Source organism: Episyrphus balteatus, chromosome 1 (genome assembly GCF_945859705.1).
Source record: "Episyrphus balteatus chromosome 1, idEpiBalt1.1, whole genome shotgun sequence".
Lineage (NCBI taxonomy): Eukaryota > Metazoa > Arthropoda > Insecta > Diptera > Syrphidae > Episyrphus > Episyrphus balteatus.
In genome coordinates, this window is record NC_079134.1 from 13782283 (window position 1) to 13797543 (window position 15261).

Consider the following 15261-nt stretch of genomic DNA (forward strand, 5'->3'; position numbering starts at 1 on the left):
TCTCTAGAAAAATATATCTTAGTTTTTGTGGCAAAAAAAAAAGATAAATTTTGTTCACTACTCAACTAACAATTTTACTTCCACGAGGTTAGGATCTTTAATTTCTTGCAGCTATTATCTCTACAGGGCTTGTATTTAGTTTGTGAATCGAAAATTCAAACTTTCGAGGCTTAACTTTCGTTAACCGCTTCCTAGAAACCTAGTGGAAGTGGAATCTAAAAATTTCTACAAGCATTAATGTAAACATTTCGTTTAAATTTCAATACGGCCACATGAAATTCCATTGTAGAAGCACAAGAAATAAAAGCCAATAACTGACTTCTTTTAAATGGCTTTGCAAAAGAAATTGTATTAGAACTGCTTACAAAATCTTTATGAATGCTTTGTACTTTTTTTATCCAATTCGAAAATTATTAGACTCAAAAATGACTTAGATATGTATTTAAGTATGGTAGAAGTACCTACAACTTATACAATTGCCTTAAATGCATTTATTATTATAATTCTATATTTTCGAAATTATGTCAATAGTAGGTATATGAGTCGTGATATTCATTAAAAAAAAAAAAACATTACGTTGAATTTCAAATAAACCGCATTAAACGGTTTTGCCTTTTCAAACAAATATTCCACAAAATAGATGTGTTATAGTTACTGCATTTTAATATTTGAATTAAAAAATTGTTGAATCATTGTTTTTGATTGAAAATATTACAAAGTATGTTTTATATTACTTTCAAATATAACGACTTACATAAATGTTTATTTTGTATCTCTGTATGAGAAAAAAAGAAGTTCAATTTCAGGCGCATGCGCGAAAAGCTTTTAGTTTTATATGTTTGCCTAAGCGAAGTTAGGGGACATTTATTTATATTTGTAGAGATCCTTTAAGTACAAGCAAAACATTGTAAAAAGCATTTAATTTTATAAGTTTGCCTAATCGAACTAATTTTATTTCTAGAAACCCTGTGAAAGTGAGTACAAGCTAAATTTTTTAAACTGTCAGGCAAACTCATGAGAATAAGAAATATTTGGATAAGTGCCATTATGGTGACCATTTTTGGTTTTTTTATTCATTGTTATAAAGAAAAAAATAAAAAAGTGAATCTTTTCATATCGGTAATTGGTTTAAAATAGTGATATTAAAAATGGTTTACTGACCAATTTGGAGTTCATATTCAAGTAAGTAGAGAAGAAAGGAAAACAAGGTTTTAATCTTCTCCACTTATTTAATTATAAAATACTGATAGACATTTTAGATTTTTTACCTAAGTTCAAAACAAAGTTAATTCTCTTATTTTTAAGAAAAAGCCAAAAGCCCAAAAAAATTAAAAATTTTTTTTCTGCTTCGGAAAAATGCGGGTTGACGGCATCCGGGTGAAACCTCTAAAGTCTAAAAAAACCGAATTTTTCAGATATTTTTTTCTGCTCCAGAAAAATTGTTCTTGAGTAAAAAGTTATTCTCTTTCATCTTCTCAATAATGATATGGTTTGACAATCAGAATATAATATTATTAAGTCTTTATTAAATAATTTTTTACAAGATAAAAAAAAACAGAAAATACCTAACCAAAAATAATAACTTTGAAAAAAAAAAAAACACAAATGGTCACCATATTCTTTAAGATAGTGCAACTCATCAGGAATTAAGTCGAAGCCCTTAGAAAGTTCTGGTTTCAACTAGTCCAAATTTGAAACTCTTTTATTATATAACTGAGTAGCTCGATGGGTAAGGTGCCGGACTTTCAATCAGGATGTACGAGGTTCATATCCAGCAAAATGCGTCAAGTAAGTAGAAGTTTTTTTCTTAATATAATTGTGTTTGGAAATTTAATTTCAGAAGCAAGACTTGTCTAGATGGAAAACAAAGAAGAAAATGAAAAAATAAAATGTATAAGTGTACACAAAAAAAAAAAAAAATAAAAAAAAATATTTATTTTTTCTTTATTCTATTTGGGATATACCTCGTTTAGACTTTCACAATCCTTCCACAAGTCTGCTCAGAGCTTCTAAATAAAAATAAAAGCCTGCAACAATAATACACATTTTCAAATTTCAAATGTTGGTTGTTTCTATAAGGCATTAAAGACATGTAATGAGTCTCTCCAATCAACTTGCATATGACTCTTCTACGGCCTATCAAGCTTCTCGGGTGGGCCAGATGGGCTTCTCTATGGTCGTATACAAGCAATATTTCTAAAATCGAAACAGCTTCGTTAGATCCTTGTGGAAGTAAAATTGTTAGTTGGGTAGTGCTGTTTTTGAGCCAAAGACTTACTTAATTAAAAATATCTCTGCCAATAAAAGAGATATCGAAAAGATTTAAACAGCTTTTGAAAGAAAAAAATATGTTCTCATAGACACCGTTACAAATTTGTTTATAATGAATTATCCCACATATAAACATAACCTCGAAAACAGCCAAAATTAAGCTTTTTTGCTTTTTATAACGGTAATATTTCAAAAACGGAGGCCAATCAAATTTTTCTGACTTCGGATTCGAGTTCAGCACCTCAAAAACCTCTAGAAAAGTATATTTTGGTTCTTGTGGCAAAAAAAAAGTTCAGTTTTGTTGAAAAGTGCTATTAAAAATAAATATTCGGCAAAGTTTAAAAATGCATAACTTTTTTTCTTATGAATTGCACTAAAATTTTCTTTCAGATAATGAAAGCTTATAAAATTTCAAATCGAATATAAGAAAAATGGTTTTCCTACATACTCCAGAAGTAAGTAAGTAAGTAAGTAAGTAAGTAATGCATTTAAAAGTATTTTTTTTTTTTAATTTTTTTTACCAAGTTTTATTTATTATTATCATTTCATTACTGAGATATAGCCATTTTAACAAAAAGACCTGAAAAATTTCATTTGTTTATAACATTTAACAAAATTGAAATTTTTCAAAAATACTTTGGAATATTATTTTTAACATAAAAATCTTCCAATATATACAAAAAAAGTATCAAATTCGAGAAGTCGGATTTAGGTGGCCCACTTGAGAAAATTTGACTCATTGGTTTTGCTCTTATTTAAATCTTAGGGAACGAAAAATATGCGTGAAGGGGTCTTTTAGTGAGTTCAGATTAAAAAAAAAATACGGAGTTCCACAGGGATCAGTTCTCGGTCCCTTGCTATTCTTAATTTATATAAACTCATTTTAGTATTAAGATGGACGATCCAATGCTTTAGCATATGATATTCTTCTAATTCAAATCTTGAATGCTCAACACAAATTAGTGATAATTGGAAAAAAACTGAATTAATATCTTTCAAAGTTTCAACGAATGAAATTCATGATTTCAATCTATTTTTTACTTACTTAAGTATTTATCTTGTCGATAAAATGATTCTAGTAGTTGATTTTCTAGTTGTTTAAAGATTGAATCAGTGCAGGATTATAAACATATTTTTTCAATGTGTTTTTAGGTCCTAAAAATCAGTACCTACAATGGATTTTTTTGTGACTTAGGATGTTTTAAATGGTGGCCTATTATTCAAATTTCCTGACCTTGTTGAAAAGATTAGGTGGTGCCTTTTCCGTTTTATTGAAAGTGTCATTTTCAACAACAGAGTGTACAGAAAAACTCCTATTTCTTTTTTATCTTATCTTTGCCAAAGCTGATGTTGTTTTTTTTTTCATCTCTTCTCTCGACACTGAAATAATTTACAATATTACAAAAAAAAAATAATGACAAAGTCTTCCAATATTATTTGATTTTTATTTTATTAACAAAACAATTTTGTTATCATTTTTTTTTTTTATTTTTATTATTATTACATGATCGTTTTTTTTTTTAATTTTTATTTTTAATAGGTAAATAGTGAAAATTTGAAATGGGATTTTATACAATAGTAATTTTTTTTTAAATATTTTACAATATGAGAGATTATAATTTTTTTTTCTTTTCAGTTTTTATTTTTACTTTCAAGTTTATAATTTTTTTTTTCTTTTTACACAACCAACAAGTTAGTTTTTTTTTATATTTTAAATATTAGAAAGTTTTTATGACGAAATTTTTTTTTTTATTTAAAGTTTTCTATTTAACATTTTGGTTGTTTCTAATAGAAAGGGTGGATTGTAAATGGTTATGGGGCTTTTGTTTTGGTTCTTAGCAGTTTTTTGAATTGCAGACTAGGCAGGACAAGTGCTGAAGTCAAAGAAAAATGATTTCATTGTTTGTGAAAAAAATGCGTTCAAATACCTATCAGTTTCATTTGATTTCAAAAAACATTACAAAACGACAAGTTTATCTTTGAAATCACACTGCGTTCTTGCGTCATAATTATAATTATTGTATTCAAAACAAAAAAAAAAGCGATTATTCTATACCTACTTGAAATAATAAATTAAGTGCAAATGACGCTTTAAATAACCATAATTGTTAATTATGTAACGACTTAATTAAAACTTGAAAATTTAATTAATTGAGTTTCAGTTTTATCTCAGCAAAACGTTTGTATAGTTCTGTTAAGATCTGGTTCCATCGTGTTACGCAATTATTAGTGTGATGGACTATCATGCCAGAGGTAGTGGGTTCAAATCCAGCTTGCGATGAATTGACATAGAGTATCATTTCCATGAAAAAGTGATTCTCTGTCAAGAACTAGTCGATTCATTAAAAAATGTGTTATTTTTTAATTTTTTTTTATACAAAAAAAAAAAATTTTAGCGTCAAATTACACAACCATCAAATTAAATGAATGTGTTAACTACTGTTAAAAAATTTTAGTTCGTTTGTTTTTAAATGTCAAAATTCATCTGGGTGGCCATTTATTGAGAAAAATTTATAACATTTGGTACATTTAAGCATTTTAGGCAAGTTTAGTTGAATCCAAAAAGGACGAATATTTATTTGTTTTTTTTTAAACAAATAATAATTTTCGTCAAACAAAAGCTGAGAATATTAAAAAAAAATAATTCTATGTAAATAAATGTACGTAAAATACATTTTTTTTAACAGTTAACTAAAATCATAAGCCAAGGCTTGAACTTCGCACCAATGAATATTATTAATACCCTTTTTTATCAAACAAATATCAGGAAGTATCTCATATTTTTTGTTGCAATATTAATTGAATAGATTATGTTTTTTTTTATTTTTCGGGGAATCAGTTGTAGCGAAATATGAACCCAATGAAGTTGTTAATATTGTCATATAGAATATAGATGCACTTTTTGTACTCCAACTTATTTTGTCACGTTACACAAGCTGAAATAACACTAAAACGAATTTTACCTACGTTCGCAATTGGAAAAATCGATTTTTAACTAATTTACATTTATATATTTAAATCGCAAAATAATTTGAGTTCTTGTTATCCTGAACTTTTAATAAATTTTGGTCGTACAATTTCATGAGAATCAACAAGAACGAACATTTCTGTGAAAATTTTAATTGAATGACGAATTCGTTAAGAACTTTAAAACCATTTTCTTTTTCAATAAAAGTCTTTAGCGAGTGAATTATGTACTATCTCCCCCAAAGTGAATTGTGAACAGTATCTTCAATAGTTCTTACAAAACATTTCAAAACGTATGGTTTAAATTAATCTTAAGTTATATCAGACAAAATGACTAATAATTATTTGGATTAAAAATTCAATTTTCTTTTTTACTTTTAGTTACCAGAAATGTTATAGGAGCATTATAGATGTAATTTCAAAAATGTAGACAGATTTTGTAAAAAATTAAGCCCCATAAGCCATTTAAAATCCACCCTTACTCTTTTCTTTTCTTATTTTTAAAATTTCATTCTCTCAATATCCAAATTGTACAAAAAATTTATAACTCTTTCTCTCTCTCATTTATTTTTTTTTTTTATATTATTATATTAAATTTGGTTTTTTCTATAGTTCTTTTTTTTATTAATTTTATTTTTAAATTTCTTAAATATGCTTATAATTGAATTTTTCCCTAAAATTACAATATAGTTACACTATAAAATGATCTTTGATTTTAGCATTTCTCTTTATATTTTTATATTTTGTTCTCTTCTCTTTTATCTTTCAATCACTTTTCAGTTACCTTTTCAAGTTTTTTTTAGATATATTTTTCTGTTTTTTTAATTATTAATTTGTATAATAATCTAATTGATTATGTGTAGATTCGAAGAAAGACTTAAGTTAACTTCATCATCATCGTCATCACTCTTTCCACCAGTGTTTATTTTTTTTTTAGCTACGCCATCTTGAAGAGAGATTATTCTCTTAGAATACGCTTAAGAGGAAATTTTATATATAAATTAAAGAGGGTTCTCTCTCTGTCTCTTTTTCTTTCTTTTCTTGTGTTTTTATACTAAATTCAGTTTATTATTCTCTCTTTATATATAAATATAAATCTGTCCTGTGTTTTTGGTTTTTTCTGTCTTTAAGTTGAAAAATTGTTTTTTAAAAACATTGTTAACGGAGAATAGCTACATTTTTTTTTATAGAGAAACGCACCTTATATTTTTTTTTTTAACTAACTTATGCTAACCCATTTTCATCTTCTACATCTTCATCTTCCTCCAAAAGTTAGCTTTTGAATATATCAGTTTGTGAGTCATTTAATCGTTTCAACATAACATTTCGATGGAGCCAATATGGTGGCGGTTCTGGTGGCTGACCCGGTAAAACTGCTTTATTCTTAAGCATTGCAGTCTTAGGATTTGGCGGGGTTAAACAATCACCACCCAATGGGCTATTAGCTAAAGCAGCATTATACATCACTGGGTCGGCAAATTGTGCCGAATGACCCATAGATCCTCGGAGGGGTGCTTCCTTCTTTCGAATCGTGTCACAGGTTTCTTTCATTTTACACAACTGGTCCTGAAGATTTCGATATTCTTCCAGGAATCGTTCCAGCTGTGCCGCATGGTAGTCGTAGGCTGTCACAGTTGAGGTTGATGGTGGCAGCGGCGGTGGTGGCACGCCCCCAGATCGACTTGTTAGGCTACTAAAGTCGAGAAGTGGCGTTGCCGCTGAACTAAACGATCTTTGATGATGAGCTGTACTCGAAGCCTCGTGTACAGGTGACGAAGGCAGGCTGGGATTACGTCGATGAGTACTAACCGGTGGTGGTAGACCTCCTCCACCTGCCTTGGAACTTTGTACGAGATTGAGATAGCTGTTAGATCGTTGACTGGTTGTTCGAACACCTGTGTAATTCGAACATGACTCCGCAGAGAACCTTCGTCCTAGAGCAAAGTCACCAAGATACGTTGCATCGCCTAGTGTACTGCTGCCATATTTGCTAGAATTATCAGCCAACAATGGCGACTGACTATCGGAGGAATTTTTAAAGTACTTGCCCGTATTTTTCAGCTTTCTTGGTAACGTGCATAAGCCACCACCAATTGCACTCGTTGTACTTACTATTGACGAAGTAGGCAGTGTCGATGTGATATTGGTGTATTTTGACATATCCAGGAGATCTGGATACTTGCTGTCGAAGAAATCTACGTCGGGCGTTCGTGAGGAACAGAATACAGAAGAGTTGACATCGTCTCCAATGTAAGTCGTTGCAACGTTTGAAGGTTTTGCCAGTAGAGGGGAGGTTTTTTTACCTGACCATGTGTAGCCAGCTGAGAGGCGTGCAGCTGCATCAACTTGACTTGAGATCGAACTTGCTACAGTCTCTGGCACAGAGCTGGAAAGAGAAAAGAAAAAAGAAGAATTTCAGAAATAGCGGAAAATTCGGTCACTGAATAATCGAAAGATGAAGAATTTCAGAAAAAGCGGAAGATTCGCTAATTGTACTCTCCAGAATTAATTAAAGTAAAAAAAGCGGAAAATTCGGTCATTCAATCTTACAAAATTTAGTAAAATCAAAGAAAGAGAAAAGAAAAAAGAAGAATTTCAGTAAAAGCGGACAATTCGGTCATTGAATCATCTAAAATTAGGTAAAGTCAAAAAAGCGAAAAATTCGGTTACTGAATATTCCAAAATAAGTAGGTAAAGCCAAACAAGAGAAAAGAAGAATTTCAGCAGAAGCGAAAAATTCGGTCACTGAATAATCCAAAATTAAGTAAAGTCAAACAAGCGTTAAAGTATAAAAGAGAAAAATAAAAAAAAAGAACTTCATCAAAAGCGGAAAATTCGGTATTTGAATCTTCTAAAGTTAAGTAAACTAAAAAAAACTGAAAATTCGGTAACTGAATCTTCCAAAATTAAGTGAAATAAAAAAGAGAATTTCATTAAGTAAAGTCAAAAAAGCGGAAAATTCGGTCAAATTCCAAAATTATATTAAGTAAAAAAAAGAGAAAAGACAAAGAATTTCAGCAAAAGTGGAAGATTTTGTAACTGAATCCTCCAAAACAGAGTAAAGTCAAAAAAGAGAAAAGAAGAATTTTAGCAAAAGCGGAAAATTCAGTCCTTAAATAGTTAAAAATAAATTAAAATAAAAAAAGCGGAAAATTCGGTCACTGAATCTTGCAATATTAAGTTAAGTCTAAAAACAAAAAAGAAGAATTTCATCGAAAGCGGAAAATTCGGTCACTGAATCTTCAAAAATCAATTAAAATCAAAAAAGAACAGTCAAACCAAAAAGAAACCCGAAAAATAACTCCTATAACGAACCCTTTTAACTAACCTTATATCAATAAGCCTTGGTATGTGTAGATCAGCATCTGTATCCGCTCCCAAAGAGTTTTTCCGCCTAACTTCTTGCGGACTACTCTTCAACGTCACACCCATCCATCGTTGTGTATTCCCAGAACCACCACCACCACCACCGCTAACATCCTTCCTTGACGATGGTCCTCCTTGATGCAGTGGCAAACTAAAACTCGTACATCCATTATTGTCACTATCCTCATATCCGGTACCATCGTCATCAGTCGGCACGTTTCGGTACTCTCCATTCCGTCTTGCATCGGCCGTTGTATTCACAAGTGCAATCCCACCATTCTCAATATGTCGACCCAGCCAACCATTTTCATCACCACCACCGCCGCCATTGCTGTCTCCTGTACTCTGTGACAAACGGAACTGTCTCATATCATGTGATGGCTTATTGTTACCACGGCCACTCATTTCGATTTTCTCATAACTCTCCGTACGAGCCGCTGGCGTATTCCACAGACGCATCTTCCGTCGTTTCCTCAACGAACAAAAACAAATGGCAGCGAACGATGAACCCACGACAAAGAGCAAAGCAATCAGGATGCACACCAGGATGATTTTTACACCGAGTGGCGCCTCGGGCGGCCGACGTGACACTGCCAATGTGACACTAGCTTCCACCTTTCCAGCTTTGTTTTCAGCAGCGCACGTGTAAATGCCAGCATCCTGCATGTCGGCGGTTAGGATTGTCAAATTGGAGGCATTCCGCAGTAGATTGACTACATACATTTTGCGTCCTTGGGTAGTGGCGGATGTTCGTGGTGATGATTCTCCAGAGAGGTTTGCAATTACCTGAAAACAAAAATGAAAAGAAAGAAGTTGAAAGTCATTCAAAAAGTCACAAGGAAGTAATTTAAAGTTTTTCTTTATTGTTTTGAGAGAGAAGCTGTATAAAACTCACCCTATTCTTGACCATCCATCGTACATTTGGCTCCGGTACACCCTCAACATAACAACTCATTGTCACATTACGCCCTTCGACCCCATGCGCTGTAGTGTCTGTTGCTATTATCTGTGGCACACACGCAAAATCATCCAAATCAATCTTGTCCCAAGTCTTCCCGGCCAACCTGGGCGGTGCCCTGCAGATGGGTGGTATCCCATAGGGTATATTCTCGCGCAACATCCACGACCTCAGAGGTCGAAGGGCACACGAGCAATTCCACTGATTTCGGGCCAATTCAAGGCCATGCAAATTGCTCAGCACTGTCAACGTACTCGAACGTATGTCATTCAGTCGATTGCCATCCAATTTGAGCCATTCCAGGGTCACCTCGAGACCGGCAAATGCCCTCGACTCGACCACACCTATCTTACAATCACTCAGTTCCAGTCTCACTAATTGCGGCACTCGGACAAAGGCCTCGGCCGCCACACGGTAAATTGGATTGCCAGTTAGTTTTATTTCCCTCAGCTCGGGAATGGATTCGAAAGACTGTGACGGCACAGCCGTTAGCTGGTTGTAGCTCAGGTCGAGTTCGACGAGATTGCTCAGTTTGCGGAACGCAAACCGTTCGATGGTTCGCAAACGGCACTTGGCCATGAATACCTTTTGCAGGTTGAGGAGATTGGCATTGGCGAATGTGTCGTGTGGGATGCTGGTGATTTCGTTGCCAGTGAGGTCGAGCACTTGGGTGCCGGCGTCAAGGCGTTGCGGGACATGAGAGAGATTCGCATTAAGGCACAGAACGGACTCTTTGCCGCTTTTCCACTTGCACTCGCACAGGTTGGGGCAGTCGGCCATTAATTGGCCAGAGAGGGCAGCGTACATCATTAGGACGAGGAGCGACGAGGAGCTTAGGCTAAATTTTGAATTCCTCTTTGGTCTACACTGGTGATGGCTGTTTGGTTGTTTCGAGTTCGACGATGATTCTGCTGCTACTGATTCTATTATTGTTTTGGTGGTTAGATTGGTGGTACTTCTTGTGGCTGTTGTGGCTAATTGACGATTTATTGGGGCCATGGCATATCAGGCTGTTGTAGAAGTTGAATTGATTACTCCACATTTGGGTGGACGAGTGGTTCGGTTGTTGTTGCTGCTGCTGGTGGAGCAGATATCGATGGTTATGCGTGCCGGTCGGATGATGCTCCGTCCATGCCATAACTATCTGTGAATATCCGAGGAGCAACAACAAGTACAACTACGACGGATGATGGCGGCAGAGTTGTTGGCTTCGTAGTGGAGTAGTAGAAGTGGATTTTGGTAGCAGTTCGATGGGACGTTGTCGGGTATCATGTCACTTAGGCAGCTTAATGAATTCGTAATTTTCATTTGATTTTCATTTGGCAATCGAGTATAGTAGCAATGGCAATCTGCAAAGAGACAAATGACAAAGATATAGATTGATTAGTCTGTCTTTTCTCTTTATTCCTGTGTGGATGTGAATTTTATGTTTGTTGATCAAATTGGAATGTATTTTGTTTTTTTTTTTTTTTTATTTTGTCACAGAGAAAACAGACAGAAACAGACCAGGAAATAGAAGGATATTGAGATTTTAAAATGGCTAAAAGTGGTTGGAAATTTCATTTTGATGTGACAGAAGGATTTAACAAACATTTCAATCGAATGGGGGACAGTAAATTGATTAGAATTGATGGTTTGGCGAGGGAATTAAGGCTTTTGGATTAGGCGAGTAGATAGATAGAGATTTGAGGGAAAAAAAAATTCCTCTCATATAAAACAATATACCTCTTTTGATGAAAATCTATGAAAGTGGATTGTTTTTGGTCAATGATATAGGCTTTTTGGAAAAAAAATATTAAAACTTATCCACTTGTTATGGAATTTTAACCAATAAATTCATGAGTATAACCGAAAACTTTAACTAATTTTAATTAATATTTTGCCTGCAATTTAGAGCACAAGGCATTATAACACATCAATTATATTAACTGTTTCTCTATCATGTCAATAGCGATAGATAAAGAGAGCTATAAATAACCGATATCTTATTCTCGTTTTCGTTTAATGTGATTTTTGCTCTACCTATTTTGTTGTTATGAGATATTAAAGAGAATTTAACCCCAACGAGGAATTTTTTTTTATCTTATCCATTATTATAAAATATGAAAGATTAAGTTAATAACGGTCAACTATAAATTAATTATAAAAAAAAGTAGGTATTTTTCGTGGATTAAGCAAACGAAACGAAAGAGCTGAACAACAAACTTGATTAATTATTGAAAATGTACATCAATTGTATTGATTGCATTTAAATCGAATAAATTGTTGAAGATACAGAAGTGCTATGATATTTTTCGAATTTTCTGTTGTCTATTAATGTTACTGGTTTGCAGAGGTTAAAAAATGTTGCAAGAAATAAAAAATATTTTTAACGAGTTTAACTAATTTGGTAAATTTCTTAAAAATGATATCAACGATTTTGACGAAAACGAAATTTTTTTCTGGCTATAAATTACGAATTTTCTACATGGCATCAGCTACGGAAAAGCTTATTTAATCTCAAAAAAGGGTTCGTATGAATGTTTTGTTGTCTTGTTTTTAAGTTAAATAATCATTTTTATCAAAAAAAAAATACAAACTTTCAAATTTACATATAAAAGAATCATCAAAAACCGCTAAAAGAGAAATAGAAATATAGACAGAAAGCACTTTACAATTTGTATATCTTAAATTGGTCTTTGATATAAAATTTTAATCTCCTAAGAAGATCTTGTTTTGTTTGGTAAAATGTTTGAAAATTCCTTTACATACAAATTTTTTTTTCTTAGAAACCAATTTACCTAACGATTTTCAATTTTTGTTACGTTTATGGGAAAAAATCTATAGTTTTCATCGTTTGGAGCTTAAAAATATTATATTATAATATATTTTTTTAACTGTTTTATACATTTTCCAAAATGTTTTATGCATTTCAAAAATTCAATTTTTTCACCATTTAAAATCAGTTTTAAGCATATGTTTTACTAACAACCAGCTGTTAAAAAAAATATAATTTTAGATGAAATCAATTTTGAAACCAAACGATGCGATGTATTCTTTTATGAAAATCGGCTAAAAATTGACGAAGAAAAAAATTTTAAATTTTGTTTGAGATATTTTGAGTGTGGTATTGTGGACGAATGAATTTATCTAAACAAATCAAATCAACAATTTTTTTTAGTATACAAATATTGTAAGCGTGTTTTTTTAGCATTCCACAACAAAGCAAATCAAAAAAAAAAAAAAAAATAGTTTTTCGTGATTTTTGAAAAAAGTTTTTTTTTTTGAACCTATCTTGAATAATAATAACACTCCAAATTTGAATTAAATTTCTACTTCATTTTTAAAATCATTTTTGTAGATTTTAGTTTCTCAACAAAACTAACTTCCATGGACCAAAACTGGGTTTAATGGTTTTTTCATAGTTCCTATACATTCTGTCACATTACATAGTTAAAATAGATCGAAATTGAAATTGCTTTCCAATACAAAAAGAAATATCAAAATTGGTTCACTCCGTCCAAAGTTATGAGGTTATAAAAAAAGAAAAAAATACAGACGAATTGAATACCGCCTCCCTTTTGGAAGTCGGTAAAAATAAATGATAACGTTGTCAACAGACGATCAGATTGGAGTGGATTAAGTTCGTTCAATATATAAGCCATCTTACAAAAACTTTATATACCGACCTGTTTTTGGACATATTTTGCATTATTTTGAATTTGTTTTCATATAATTCAATTTTTAAATGCTCAAAATTTTATTTTTATCAAAATGTTTATATAAATAACACGAATTTTAATAAAGGAAGTAAAAAATGAGTCTTAAGCCTGCAAAACCCTAAAATAATTTAACAATTATATCAGACTTTCAAGAACCCTTCAACACACCTCTTTGAAAAAATATTGGTAGCTATTTGGTAGATTTTGGAGAAAGTGTAAGAAAACAAATTGTATCTTAAAAATATTTCTTTGCTTTATTTGCAATTTGCATGGTAATTCTTCGAAAACATTGGGAGTAATAAAAAAGTTCAAAGTTTAAAAAAAATATTTGTTTTTCACGAAAATGAGTTGGCCTTGCTTTCAGATTTCATCAAATTTCAAACTGTTCCTGGAGCTGCTTGAAGGTTAAGAGATACAGCCGATTGAACATGCCCATCCAATGGGGCAACATGGACAACGCCTCGATTCTGGGCCACATATGTTGCTTGACCAGCAACAACTGGAGCAACAGCTACTGCAGCTGGAACAGCAACAATATGAGGAATAGTTTGAACCGCAACTGCTGCATGAGGTCCATGTACAGCAGAAGCTTGAACAGCAATAGATCCAGGGCCACCTACAGCAATAACAGGAATAACAGAGGACTGAGCAACTGTGGCCAAGGCAAACACGACTGTGACGAAAATGGCAAACTATAACAGAAACAATTTAATAAACTTCTTCAAATAAAAATTGAGATACGAACTTTCATGTTGCTGGATTGATTGTGGTAACTTTCAATAAGAAGAAAGGTTCTAAGTGTAAGACGAATAACTCGCTACTGATGCTTTCGAACAACTGAAATCATACTTTATATAGTTGTAACCTAAACAAGGGCTATTTTCATTCTAACAGCTCAAAACATATTCCCTATTAGCGTAAGCTTATCATTATTTACGAGCCCATTTTTCAATATAAATTTGTTTGATATGCAAACGTAATCAAAGTTAATTAATTTATTTATAAACATTTGATAAATGCGTTTCGATGATTAAAGTTGAAAAGCAAACAAAAAACTCGTTTAATTTCACTTTTATTCCACATTGCCACTCAGTTAAACTAATTAAATTAATTGAATTAAATTATTGCGTGCAAATTGTACAACTAAGTATAATAATGAGACACGGATATGAAATAGCTATGTTGTGTGTTTTTGCGTTTGGATGCTTGAAGTGAATTAAGAGATTATGCTAAACGCAAACATTCATTAGGCTTATGGTTTAAAAAGAAAAAAATTGTAGGTAATAATTTGATTGAACCATTGGAATTTAGGTGAATGTTATTATAATCTATACAGCTTTCTCTATTGCACTCGAACTGAAAAACTAATATTGATAACTGAAGGAGTGTTTTGTTTATGTTGAAATTTTAGTTTCAACTAATGTTTAGGTATGCTATACGTTATTTTCATTGTCTTGGTTTAAGTTTTATAAAAAAAATGCATTTTTTTATTTGCTTTAATGGCAATTATTGGTTTCTTGTCAAAAAAATTTTGTAGTTTTAATCAAATCTCGACAATCGAAAAATCAACTTAAATATTATATTTATCATAAAAAATTAAGAAATTGTATAAAACTATCAAACTGAAGAAAAGGACTATACAAACACTTACTATAAAATTATAGTTAGAAAAGAGGTTCAAAATAACGAAGTTCTAAATTATAACAAATTAATTTTGATTTTTTCAATATTTTAAATTAAATGTCGATAAAATATTTTAAATAGTTCAATGAATGAATTTCTCGTTCAGTTAAAAATTCAAAAAATGATTTTCATTTTTATCAAAAAAAAAAAACCGACCTCTATGGATCGAAACTTGGATTTATGGTTTTCTTATGGATACACTGCAGGCACCAGCTATCGAACACAAAACAATAATTATCAAAATTGGTTCCCAGTCCACAGTTAAAAAAAAAGGTAAATAAAAAAAATATGTAATATTGTTCTTAAAAATTTAGT

The 15261-nt window shown here is 31.7% G+C and overlaps 2 protein-coding genes across 2 annotated transcripts in view; both read right to left on the reverse strand.

The window, feature by feature from the left end:
- Positions 1-5673: 5673 nt before the first annotated feature.
- Positions 5674-15261, reverse strand: part of LOC129906709 (uncharacterized) — a 125337-nt gene continuing 115749 nt past the window's right edge. The window contains exons 3-5 of the mRNA XM_055982595.1: positions 9500-10911; positions 8567-9390; positions 5674-7624 (exon numbers count right to left, since the gene is read on the reverse strand). Of these exons, the coding sequence (XP_055838570.1) occupies positions 6511-7624; positions 8567-9390; positions 9500-10561 (3000 nt within the window). The 5' untranslated portion in view covers positions 10562-10911 and the 3' untranslated portion in view covers positions 5674-6510. The remainder of the gene's footprint in view (positions 7625-8566; positions 9391-9499; positions 10912-15261) is intronic.
- LOC129906712 (adult cuticle protein 1-like) lies at positions 13529-14158 on the reverse strand. The gene is made up of 2 exons (XM_055982597.1): positions 14009-14158; positions 13529-13955 (listed from the first exon to the last, which is right to left on the reverse strand). Exons 1-2 carry the CDS (start codon positions 14012-14014, stop codon positions 13641-13643), a joined length of 321 nt encoding a protein of 106 aa, XP_055838572.1. The 5' UTR covers positions 14015-14158; the 3' UTR covers positions 13529-13640.